The sequence below is a fragment of the Rhineura floridana genome, chromosome 16, assembly GCF_030035675.1.
Source record: "Rhineura floridana isolate rRhiFlo1 chromosome 16, rRhiFlo1.hap2, whole genome shotgun sequence".
In the NCBI taxonomy this organism is placed as follows: Eukaryota; Metazoa; Chordata; class Lepidosauria; order Squamata; family Rhineuridae; genus Rhineura; species Rhineura floridana.
Window position 1 is genome coordinate 17,987,219 of NC_084495.1, and position 13,616 is coordinate 18,000,834.

Genomic DNA, 13,616 nt, shown 5'->3' on the forward strand with positions numbered 1-13,616 from the left:
GTCAGTGATGGATCCTTGGACACTTCCAGTCAGGCCAGACCTTCTATCCCAGGGTCCAGGATGGCACCAGGACCCTACTTGGATCAATCTAACAGCGTGGCATTTGAACGGGGACATTTGAGGTCAGCTGGCCTGTCTGATGCTGTGATTGATATTATTTTGGCCTCGAGAAGACCATCTACCACTCGTATTTATCAACATACTTGGGTGGCTTTCTCCAAGTGGTGCCAGTTCCACCACCATGATCCATCCCAGGCCACCATGCAACAGGTGCTGCAATATCTCCATAGCGGCTTTATGATGGGACTTAGACCCAACACTCTACGTCGACATGCGTCCACTCTGTCGTCCATTCTCTCAGTGTCCTCTCCTGGAGCTCCTATTTCCTCACATCCGTTCATCAAACGTTTTTTGAGGGGAGTTGTCCTACGCTCTCCGGCTGTTGTCCATCGGTTTCCCTCATGGAGTTTGCTGAAAGTTCTGCAGGCTTTGCAACGCCCTCCATTTGAACCCATCAGGACTGTGCCCCTACGTATGCTGTCCTTCAAGGTCTTGTTCCTGATCGCAATCACATCTGCCAGACGCGTTTCGGAGTTGGGCGCATTGTCTTCTGCTCAACACCTCTGCGTCTTCCATAAGGACTCTGTTGTGCTGAAGACTGATCCTTCCTTCCGTCCCAAGGTTGATTCGGTTTTTCATTGCAACCAGGACATTGTTTTGCCTTCCTTTTGCCCAAATCCTACCCATCCTCTCGAGAAGGCTTGGCATTCGTTAGATGTCCGGAGGTCTCTCAAGACCTACCTGTCTAGGACCCAAGAGATTTGACGAACGGAGTCTCTGTTTGTATCCTTTCATCCAAGGTCTATGGGACATAAAGTATCCAATTCTACCTTATCCCGTTGGTTAAGGGCACGTATTACTTTAGCATATGAGTCTCTGAAGCTGTCAGTTCCAGCTAGTATAACGGCTCATTCTACCAGGTCAGCTGCCACTTCGGCTGCTTTTGCCACTAATGCTCCTGTTGCCGATATTTGTAGGGCTGCAGTCTGGTCTACCCCACACTCGTTTATAAGGCATTATAAAATTGATCGCTATGCCTCTGCTGACGCTTCTTTTGGCAGACGAGTGTTGCAACAGGTTCTTAATCAGGATTAGCATGTGGTCCCACCCTGTATGGGCTGCTCTGGTACATCCCGCTGTGATGGCCGGACTCATAGGGAAAATGGACCATTGGTCTCACCTGAAGGGTGATTTTCCTATGAGTACGGACATCACGACCCTCCCAGTTGGAGGATGACTATATATTTTCTAATGTGTTATTTATTACTGTTACGCTATTATATTTAAATTTAAGAGTGAAGTCAAGACTTCTAGTTCTGTTATACCGCTATGTTGGAGTCATGTTACTATGCATGGTACTATTGTGTTATTTTCCTGCTGCCAGGCCTGTTGGCCTTGTTCTTGTAGTTTTAGATATTTCTCCTTAGACTCGCTGCGAATGAACTGGAGAGTGGGAGGGGCCTGACGCCCCTAGTCTTGACTTCAAAGACATTCTTGCCTTCGCACGATAGGTGGAGCTAATACCCGCTGTGATGTCCGTACTCATAGGAAAATCACCCTTCAGGTGAGACCAATGGTCCATTCTGAAGCTATATAATGAACTGCAGCACTACCAGGCTTAATGGCAACGCATTTACTATAACATAAATATATGACCTATCCTATACATAGTACATATATATAAGGTCTTTATTCATTCATTCATTTTAATTTTTTTATTCATAGATTAGCAGTGAAGTCCTGTACATGTCTACTCAAAAGCCAAAGTCTCATTGAATTCAATAGGGTTTACTCCAAGGTAAGGGGGTATAAGCACACTTTTTATGGAGTAAACCTCATGGAAAACAGTGACACTTACATCAGAGTAAACACACATAGCATTGGAATTTATGCCATAAATGTCAATAACTTCTTACAATTTGTCTTATTTCTATGTTGAATAAAATTTTATTAGCAGGCAGAGCAGAGCAGTTCTCTGTGTGGGTGGTGTTCCCTTCCGTTAAAGCCAGTGGGGGAATTCATTCACCATCTCTGACATGGAGAGTTCATGGGCCTGATTTTAGGGGCATGTCTGCCCCTTTCTTAGCTTGTATTCACCAGAGACAGTGGGTTATATTCGACTAACTCATACTCAGAGTAGATCTGTTAAAATCAGTTGACTTAAGTTAGTCGTATCCATTAATTTAAATAGATCTCCTCTGACTATGACCTTGCTGGATACAACCCTTATGTAAGCCACTCAGCCCCCCAGTCTGCAAAATTGGGATAATGACACTACAAGTTTATGTAAAAATTACTTCCAATAACATAGGTGAAATTATTTAATCACTCTAAATGGTATAGAAATAGGTGTTGTTATTAAATTAGAACTGTATGATGCAGCTATATTGTGTTGTGAATAAATTCAGAAGAAGACTGTTTAGATTCATCTTTTGTACTTACGAGCCATTAAAAACTTGCCGCATCATTTTAATGGGGAAGCAGGCATGGCATGCACCTCACTGACTTCCCATGTGCCCCCTGGAAAGTGCAGCAGCACCACTGATGGGAGGCCAGGTACGCAGTGGTGCTCCTCCCTGCCAGCTGCTCCCCATAAGAAGCAAGCCCCATCAAGTTCAGTGGGCTTCTTTCCTAGTAGATATGCATGTGGTTGCAGTCTTAGTCATGTGGGGAAACCCATTTAAGACAATTTCATGTATCTGGCATTCCGATTTTGATTTTTCACTGACTGACTGACTGACTCTGGTTTAGTAGATAGCTACTGAACCAAATAATGATCAATTGGCCAAAGTTGCATGGATAGTATCATTAATTCCCATACTCTTTAAAACTAAATCTAGGTTGTGCTGAAATAGCTGATGAAGTTTACATGGAGGTTATTGTTGGTGAAGAGGAAGCAACATCACTTCCCGACGCACAGCTTGAAGACTCTGGTGTGAATAAAACTTTTGTTCCCGTTGCATGGGCTGCTGCTTATGGTAGGATGCTACATTTTCACTTCATAAGAATCCCTTTTCCCCTTTCTCCTCACTTCTATGCTTCTACAGAGTGCATCTATGAAGCTAATCGCATTAATCCATTGCTTTCTGCCCAAAGAAGATTTTAAATATTTTGTGGACATAAAAGAATAATGAAACATGTTGTACAGAGGAGTATGAGTTCATATTAAATGCTGTCCAGAGTGTTCTCTGTCTTTTTCAGTTCATGTCGGGATTGAAATAATACTTTCAAAATAATGCGTTGTAGTTTAATACTTAATATTTGTAAGGAAGATTTAAACTCTTGGTCAGATAACACATTTTCATGTACATGTCTGTATGTTCTATATATAATTACAGAAAGTTGCTATCCCAACTACATTGTGACTTGTGAGGCTACGTCTGTTCCACCCATTCTCCTTTTCCAGAAAGCTTTACAAAAGTAGTTGCTCTCGCCTGATGAAATTAGAAACACAGATCCCCGGAATGCAAGAGAAATTATATTTCAGTCAAAAAGAACTGCCACTAGATGGCGAATTGAGATGTTATAAGTTGACAAGGTGATATACTATTTGACCATTATATAAAGCACTGGTCCAAATGCTGTCACCACAGTTGCCATTGCAACCAACACTTTTTCTGGCAGACAGAATTGGGATGCAATCTCCATCTTGGAGAAGCAATTGAATTTTGTCCTTTTGTTTTTTAACTGCAGCATTTCCCCTTTTAAGCAGCCAAAATCGGTTGCAAAATAGACTGCTGCTATGTCTTCAATCCTGCCCCACCCCCTCGCAACTTACTAAGCAGGAGCAGGTAACATAATTTTTAAATTTCCTTTTTACTTCCCTCATTCCATTTAGTTTCAGCTTCTATATACCTTTCTCTGCTCCTTTGTATAAAGACATACAAAGATAGACCTTGGTATAAAGAATTGTAATGAATGGAAGAGAGAGAGTTGACCGAATAACCACCGATTGGATAGCAACATGTGCATATATCTATGTTCCTATGGAGAGTGACAATTTCAGTGGTAGAACGCAGGCTTTGCTTGTATAAGGTCTCGGGTTCAATCCACAATATCTCCAATTAAAAAGGTTCTTGGGTAGAAGGTGCTGAAAAATACCATTGTCTAAAACCCTGGAAAACTACTAATAGGATAGATGACCCGATGATCTGACTTGGTGTAAGGCAGCAAAGTAGTATCACATTTCTATTAATGTTGTAACCAGCTTATGCGGCAGATGTTATTTTGTAAAAAGCTTTCACACAAACATTTATAGGCTAGCTATTGCTTATTTTTCTGCTTAATGAAAAAAATCATGCAGATACCTCATTGATGGCATAAAAAGATGAAAGTGGACACTTTGAAAGCAGTGAATATTAATAACTGGTATTTTGAAGCAACTGGCAGCAAACCACATATGTAAAGTGAAGATCTGTGTGAGATTATTACGTTTCTCTGGGTTGCCACCCCTTAGGGGGTGCTGATAAAAATGGCTTGTAAATAAATAAAAACGATTTATTAGCTCAGTTGTTTTTTGCATTGTTCTGTTTCAAAGTGGTTATGCAGTTCATATATGTGAACAATTTCACTAAACTACTTTTTTCTGTAGGAGAAGATAGAAGACTTTCCCGAAGATATGAAGATGGTCAAACACCAGGTGAGTAGATGAAGAATGGCACATACGACTAGTATTGCAAAGAAGTTAACTACATTTAGGCTCCATCAGCAATTAAATTGGTATATGAATATTAGAATAGCAGATAATTAAATTCAAAAGAAAAAACCATTATATTAATCAGTTCATTGGGTACAGTTGTCCATAGCTGCAGCCATTGGTATCACTGCTGTAACATTTCCAAAATAAATCCTCTTTACTTTAAAATTTGGCACCATCTGGTACAAGCAACAGCCTCAGCTACATTATTAGGACAAGAGTTCTATTAAAAAGCTAAAGGAAGCAGGAAGGAACTTGGAAGGGAAAAGTGAGTTGGAGCAGAGAGCTATGGATTGGGTTATTAGATTGGGCAATTCTTTGTGCCTTTCTCCCCCATCCCCAGTCCTGGAACCACTTACTCTTTTACTATAGGAGTCTTGCAGCGCATTCTTAGGTACCTTTACTTAGAAATAAGTTCCACTAAGTTCATTGGGGCTTATTCCAAATAAATGTGCATATGATTGCAACCTGAATGTAGAATGATACAGTGCCTTGCAAAAGTAATCAGACCCCTGACCAATGCTCTCATATTACTGATTTACAAATGGTACATTGTAATTTCGTTCTGTATGATATTTTGGAACACTGAAACTCAAAATCCATTACTGTAAGGTGACATTGGTTTTATGTTGGGAAGTGTTTGTTGTTGTTATGTGCCTTCGAGTTGACTACGACTTACGGTGACGCTATGAATCAGCGACCTCCCTGTTCAGATCTTGTAAGTTCAGGTCTATGGCTTCCTTTATGGAATCAATCCATCTCTTGTTTGGCCTTCCTCTTTTTCTATTCCCTTCTGTTTTTCCCAGCATTATTGTCTTTTCTAGTGAATCATGTCTTCTTATTATGTGTCCAAAGTATGATAACCTCAGTTTCACCATTTTAACTTCTAGTGATAGTTCTGGTTTAATTTGTTCTAACACCCCATTATTTGTCTTTTTTGCAGTCCATGGTATGCTCAAAGGTCTCCTCCAACACCACCTTTCGAATGAGTTGATTTTTCTCTTATCTGCTTTTTTCACTGTCCAACTTTCACATCCATACATAGAGATCGGGAATACCATAAAAAACTAAAACATGTTGTTTGCATAAATATTCAACCCCTGCGGTGTGGAAGCTCCCAGTTTACACAAATGAAAGAAATTGCCCTGTTGAGGACACAGTTACCTTACCATTGGCCTCCACCTGTGAACCATTAAAGTTGCTGTCAAAATGTCAGGATAAAACCCCCACTGTTGAATGATCATTGGTCAGGCTGTGAATCTGAAGGAAAATGAAGACCAAAGAGCATTCTACGTAAGTGAGAGATAATGTAACACAAATGCATTGATTAGGAAAAGGGTACAAAATAATATCCAAGTGTTTGAATATCCCAGTGAGCACAGTTGAATCAATAATCAGGAAGTGGAAGCTGCATCATGCCACCCAGGCACTGCTAAGAAAAGGTCATCCCTCAAAACTCGGCACTCGAACAAGAAGGAGACTTGTGAGAGAAGCGACAGAGAGACCAACAATCACTTTGAAGGAGCTACAGAGTTCAGTGGGTGGGAGTGGAGTAATGGTGCACTGGTCAACCATATCAAGAGCTTTGCATAGCACTGGCCTGTATGGGAGGGTGGCAAGAAAGAAGCTGATACTCAAAAAGTACCATCTGAAAGCACATCTGGAGTTTGCCAGAAAGCATGAGTGTGCCCCAGCTGCGATGTGGGAAAAGATTTTGTGGTCAGATGAGACCAAGATAGAGCTTTTTGGCCAAAACTCAAAGTGCTGCCCATGCCTCAAGACACACCATCCCTATAGTGAGGTATGGTGGTGGCAGCATCATGCTGTGGGGATGCTTCTCATCAACAGGGACTGGGTATCTTGTTAAAGCTGAAGGAAAAAGAGATGGAGCAAAATACAGGGAAATACTGCAAGAGAACCTGGTTCAGTCCACTAAAAAACTGAAGCTTGGGAGGAAAGTCTCTTTTCAGCAGGACAATGATCCCAAGCACAAGGCCAAAGCAACAAAAAGGTGAATGTCCTACAGTGGCCTAATCAACATCCTGATCTCAATCTCATTGAGAATCTGTGGTGTTCTTTGAAAATTGCGGTCCACAAGCAATGTCCAACCAATCTGAATGACCTGAAGTGAATCTGCCAAGAAAAATGGGCCAAAATCCCTCCGACATTGTGCAAAGCTGGTACATACCTACCCCAAAAGACTTAAAGCTGTTATTGCAGCGAAAGGTGGCTCTACCAAATATTAATGTGGGAGGGTTGAATACTTATGCAAGCAACGTGTTTCTGTTTTTATGTTTCTTGCAAACATTTCCCATCATAAAACCAATGTCCCCTTACAATCATTGATTTTGAGTTTCAGTGTTTCAAAATAAAATATATAGAACGAAATTACAATGTATCATTTGTAATTCAATAATATGAGAGCATTGGTCAGTCTGATTACTTTTGCAAGGCACTGTATATGAGAATTATATTAGCTGATAACATTTATTTATTAATTCAAAGTAATTTCCCCCACTCTTCAGCTGACATAACTCCAGAGCAGTTTAAGTAAGATGAATAAAACCAATAGCAAATCATTGCTTTCTATGTGTTGTATTGGAAAAAAGTATGTAGCTATTTCTGGTGGGTGTGTCTAACATGAAGCAGAATCCCATTGTCTAGTCTCAGTGCAAACACAATTGCAACAGATGGTCCTTTCTCTAAACAGCTTCAGGTTTCTAAATAAGCTCTTACAAGGAAGCCACTTGCTACATTGTGATGCATATCTGGTCTTTCATATCAGGAACGAACTTGGATGCAAGATTAGAAAACAAAAATGGTAATGCAACACAATACCTGCAAATCTGTGATAGCATTAGCACAAACAGACTGCTTAAACAGAAAGCCAAGAAAAGGAGGAGAGGGGAAGCAAGGCAGTGGCAAACAGGTAAAATGACTTTTTTGGCTAGTTTTTATCCACATCTGTAGCTTTTAACACTATTAAATTAGAAAAGTAGTTATTTACATATTCGTACATCATTGGGAGTTTTCTGAGAGAAAACTACCACTTATAGTTTGTCCTATTTTCTCTTATTTATTAGCTGTCTCATTAGAAGATTACCTCCTGCCTTCCGTATACTACAGTTTCATGTAGTATTCCTGTAGTAGCCAAATTCTTATGTTAGCATAGTAGAAGGCACAAGGGTTGGAAGTGGCCAAAAGGCAATTCATAAGATACTTTTTTTTGTGGTGTTGCACTGTGGGTCTCTGCACACAAAACAGCCACCACAGAGTTATTTACAATCTTATATTATTCAGCAAGGGAAAAATCCCACCCAAGTGCATTTTACATTGCAGAACTTACATAGAAGTAGACTTAATGTAGTCCTTGTAGGACCTTGTCACCTGCACAGCAGTAAACAATGTCCCCATATTTCAGCTGCTTACCACTTACAGTTTTCTTTTTGGAAAAAAATGTGTTGGGGCATAAAAATTCCAAAGAAATCGATTGAATTTACAACAAGGGTACTTCTTTGAAACTTTGTACCTCAGTATACTGGCTGGGACAAACAAAAACTATCCAGGAAAGCAGATATAAGTACCCATATCAGGGTGTTTGTGTTTCTAAATACCAGGGGGCATGAAAATCCTTTTTTTTTCTCTTGTGGAAGCTTTTGAATTTCAGCCAACTTTATATGTGTTGGGGTAAAAATGTCCCATGCAATTTTTCAAACAAAAACTGATCCAGGGAAGGATACTTGAGGGTCTACCTTCTGACACATGTTTTTTGTTTTGGGACAGTATGCTACCCTGAGATGCATTGAAATTTGGCTTGGGTAGTAAAATGTCTCCAAAAGGTTCCATCCGTATAAATATATTTTTCACCTCTTCAGTATTGGAAGAGGGGTAATAACTGAACTTGTTACCTCAAATGTTTTGAATGTGTCCAGCTAAAAACTTGTTAAGACTGTGGTGGTTTAGCTTAAGCGTTGGGCAGATTTTTACCATGAAACCAATTCATGTTGTGAGTACAAGGATTACTCTTCTTTTACTCTTCAGTCTTTCGTTTCAAAGCCTAAAGCATCAGCCTCTTGGTGAATCTTCAGAATTGGAGATTTGTTGAATTCTTATCCACAGTAAATTTCAGCATCTGCTGGCAAAATTATGAAGAACTTAAAATAGGATCCTAGCATAGCAATGATATGACTGTAAGAGTTCTATTAGCAATACATACAATTCAGATTTTAGTTGTAAAGCTGCAATCCTATGGTCCCTAGGAAGGAGTCCCAGGGGCCGTAGGATTCTTAAGATCTCATACTCCCAGGGCTGGGATAGAGATGTCAGTCCTAGAAGAGGGAGATCTAACCTCATATGAGGCTACGGAAAGGTCTGCAGCATCGGAGTTCTGACTTTTGAGAGGGCAAAAGACACTAAGAGAAACTGAATCCACAGGATCCAAAGCCCTTCCATTCCACTGACATGCCCCCAGAATGGGAAGCAAACTATGCCAACCCATAGTTTATTTCTCTTCCATTGAAATCAGTGAGAGGAAAACTTAAGAAGAAAAACAGAACAGGAAAGTAAAATGCAGTCTTCCCTTCACACCCTTTGCCCTGCTGGCATGAGCCTGGCAGGTCATAGGAAGAGGCAGCTAATCTGCCTTTGGTGCTCCCCCCATTTTTGCATTATCCTGCTCACTTTTTCAACCACTACATTATTATTATTTTTAAATGATCTTAGGTTGTGCTTGATTAGTATTAGAATTATTCTTTTCTTGTTACAGTTTATTTCATGATATTTTCTGTTTGTTTAAAACAGCTGTTATAATAGGTCCTGATGGACAGCCCTTAACAGTCTACCCTTGTCACATATGTGGGAAAAAATTTAAGTCCAGGGGATTCTTGAAAAGGCATATGAAAAACCACCCAGATCACATGATTAAGAAGAAATATCAGTGCACAGACTGTGATTTTACAACTAACAAGAAAGTCAGCTTTCATAATCATTTGGAAAGCCATAAGCTTATCAACAAAGTTGACAAAACGCATGAATTCACAGAGTACACCAGGCGGTACAGAGAAGCAAGTCCACTGAGTTCGAATAAACTGATCTTAAGGGACAAGGAACCTAAACTGCACAAGTGCAAATATTGTGACTATGAGACTGCAGAGCAAGGACTGCTGAATAGACATCTCCTTGCAGTTCACAGCAAGAACTTTCCTCATGTTTGTGTTGAGTGTGGGAAAGGATTCCGCCATCCTTCCGAGCTCAAAAAGCATATGAGAACCCACACAGGGGAGAAGCCTTACCAGTGCCAGCATTGTGTCTTCCGTTGTGCTGATCAGTCCAATCTGAAGACACACATCAAAACCAAGCATGGTACTGATCTTCCCTTTAAATGTGAACATTGTCCACAGGCGTTCACAGATGAGAAAGAACTCCAGCAGCACACAGAGTTGTTTCAAGGGCATAAGACTCATCAGTGCCCACATTGTGACCACAAGAGCACCAACTCAAGCGACCTGAAACGACACATAATATCTGTTCACACAAAGGACTTTCCTCACAAATGTGAGGTGTGTGAAAAAGGCTTCCACCGTCCATCAGAGCTGAAAAAGCACAGTGAAACACATAAAGGTAAAAAGATACATCAGTGCAGGCACTGTGACTTTAAGACTTCAGATCCTTTTGTACTTAGTGGGCATATCCTCTCAGTTCATACCAAGGACCTGCCTTTTAAATGCAAACGATGCAAAAGAGGATTTAGGCAACAAACCGAACTCAAGAAGCACATGAAGACGCACAGTGGAAGGAAAGTCTATCAATGCCAGTATTGTGAGTATAGCACTACAGATGCATCAGGCTTTAAGCGGCATGTCATATCAATACACACAAAAGACTATCCACACAGGTGTGAGTACTGCAAAAAGGGATTCCGTAGACCATCAGAGAAAAATCAGCATATAATGAGGCACCACAAAGAGGCCCTAATGTAACATATGAGCTATAGAAGAAAGCAGTTTAGAAACTGATGTGCTAATTGGGGAAGAAAACTCTCATGAACTGTTTCTCCTGGTTTCAAAGCTTGATATTAAATCATAACTTTACATTCTTTGTATTACAAGTCTTAAAAAGTATTAGGGTTGTCAGGGGATCTCATAGCCCTATGATTGTCGCTCATCAGAACCTAAAGAACACTACAGTGCAGAGAGACGAATGTTTGAAAAGCTGCAGGAAGAGACCTTGAATGTCTTCTGTTTAAAGTATTATACATTATTAAGCTAAAGAAAATACTGAGACCATTATCTTAGCCCTTTATCAGTAACGCCATTTATCCCCTTATTCAAAACCGGGGATGGGAGTTCTTTAAAAATGTTTGCTAAGGCAAGTCTACCATATGCAGGTTTTGAACAGAAAAACTACATAAAAGTCTGTTGCTTTGTCATTACATTTTTAAATTGTGCTGGGAGAGAGTATTCAAAAACTGGTCAGATTTTGAGCTCTGTCTTTTTTGTTTTTAAAGCAAATACATATTTCATCAGGAAACATCATTTCCTTCTTTACTGAGGTTCAATGAGCAATATTTAAATCTTTTTTTCCAGAGCTGCTAACCTCTTTTATCTCAAGATAAGGTGTTAAAAATACAGCATTATGTTTTTGAGCTCAAAAGGTGTTGTTTGGTGCTAGAATTAAAGACGTGTATGTATATAATTTCCCTTTTTATCTGAAAACTGCAGTTGAATATGTTCGGTATGGCACATATAACAAAAAGTACCTTTTGACCAATTTAATTATTAGAAGATTATTATTTTTAAAAGGAAAAAAAATAGATGGATGCAGCTGTTGGTGCTAAGACTTGGCGCTGTCCTTTTTCTTGCTACTTTACTATCTTCCCTTTAAAAAAAAAAGAATATCAAGATTACAATAGTTGAAAATGCCTAGGGAGTCTTATGGCGCAGTGTTCCAGGCAAGGTCGGACTACTGTAGTCTTTACTTGCTGATAAAAAAAAGTTTCAGTGTAGAAATGAAAATTGCACCTTTTAATCAATTCATATGAAACATGTACCGTACTATAAACATGCATTTTCAATCTGTAAGAAAGTTATATATGCAGTATTTAACCAGAACAATATGCTGCCACTAGAGTTTGGAGGTGGATCTTCAGTTTACAGTGTATACATTTGAAATATGCATCCCTTTAAACAATGCTTTGTGTTAGCATGCTGCAAATCAAAATGGCGCTTAATATAACAAGCTGGTCTAGGGCTATTTAATAATTAAAAACTGTTCATAAATGTTATGCATATAATGTGTACTTTTTTAACTTTTTTTTAAGTTGCTTCATGTTTGCACACAGCTGTTCACATGATAAATTGTAACTTTATTTCATGCTACTATATTGTGGCTTTGTGTTTCGGATAATGTTCATACTTTGTTTTTGCACCAGATGAGAATCAGTTCCTTGAGAATAATTTTTTTTTATATTTCTAAACTTCAGAAAGTTAACTTTGGGAAACCTTAGAAAACTACTTGTGTTTTATGTGGCTGTAAAAAATGATGTACACGCTGTAAAATAAGATTGTCACTGTTATGTGGGATTATTATTATTTTGAAATGTGTTACTCATTGTAATGAGCATTCAATAAAATGCATCTGTTGCACTCCAAGCTTCTTGAAAAAAGCTGTATTCTTGCTCAAGTCAATCCAGAAGCATGTATTCCTTACTCATCATTCAATATTTTAATTGTGTGATATTCTGATCATTATTTTTGAGAATTTATTGTAAATCGTGATCACAGTAAGCATGAGAAGTAATTATGTCTTTAAATTTTCTCAGAATGTGCAAAAACTGAATTTTCATTTAGAGAACAAGATGGTTTGTAGGACTTTTTCAAATTTAATTGGTGATGCGTGATTGCACTCTAGCTGAATGAGTCTGAACAGTGATATTTAAAGTAGATAGAGTACAAGTAGCCTCTGGTTTGAAATTTGTTTTAAAATTCATCACAATTGTGATACTCCCACAATATGTGCCCATGATAACAAGTTGACTTGAACCCCTGCTTTTAGTGTTTTTGAAGGACTTGTTGTGTCATCACCCCAGTCCTGAGGGTACATTGCTTGTGGGTACGCTTTGTGTGTTTCTGCATACACAAATACTATCAGCAGGCTTCTTTGGAAGCACTAATTGTTGTACTCTGATAGCACTCCAATCATAGTGTAAGTAGGGGCAAGGCTTTGCCAAGTGACAGCAGCAGGACAGTGTGCAAGGACTTGAAGTGGTTTGGATCCAAGTCAGTAAGTATAAAGCAGGGTAATGAACGATTGCTGCATCCCCACAAATGCTCTAGGAAGGAAGTACTAATCGTACCTCATTTTAACAGATGCCACACAGAATAGAGGGATGTATCAATTTCATTAATAATGAAACAGTAATTCTTTAATTTCACTGTAATTGTGTGTTTTTAACTGGCCTTGCACCCCAAGTTTAAATTCATTATATGGATATAAGCACCAATAAAATAATGAGACTTGATTCAACGAAAATATTAAAAGCATATTTAGGATCAGAATGTGTTTGGTCCATGTTTCAGCACATTAACAAATTTAAATTTGCTTGCCTTCCCAGCTCTTTCCATAATGTGATCCTCAAAAGGTTATGCCTCCAAAAGCCCCCCTTTCATCAGCGTGTTGTAAAAGTGAGGTATGTTAAGGAAAAGGGATAATTTACATATGACTATGCATCTTGGCCAGAAAAATGATGAAATCACTGATGGAAAATGACTTTCATAGCAGCTTACATTGTCTCTACATCTCCTTCAGTGAGTTAATAGAAGAAATATTTCTTTCATGGATGACAGAGGTCTCCAAGTGGGTT

The 13,616-nt window shown here is 39.1% G+C and overlaps 1 protein-coding gene across 5 annotated transcripts in view; it reads left to right on the forward strand.

The window, feature by feature from the left end:
• ZNF711 (zinc finger protein 711) overlaps positions 1 to 12,400 on the forward strand; it is a 32,984-nt gene extending 20,584 nt beyond the window's left edge. For 4 of the 5 annotated variants that reach the window (XM_061599010.1, XM_061599014.1, XM_061599012.1 and 1 more), the window contains 4 exons: positions 2,901 to 3,038; positions 4,652 to 4,699; positions 7,542 to 7,685; positions 9,557 to 12,400. In XM_061599010.1, coding sequence (XP_061454994.1) covers positions 2,901 to 3,038; positions 4,652 to 4,699; positions 7,542 to 7,685; positions 9,557 to 10,734 — 1,508 coding nt within the window. In that variant the 3' untranslated portion in view covers positions 10,735 to 12,400. Of the gene's footprint in view, positions 1 to 1,772; positions 1,859 to 2,900; positions 3,039 to 4,651; positions 4,700 to 7,541; positions 7,686 to 9,556 lie in introns of those variants that run through there. The other variant, XM_061599015.1, reaches the window with a different exon arrangement.
• The last annotated feature ends 1,216 nt before the right edge of the window (positions 12,401 to 13,616 follow it).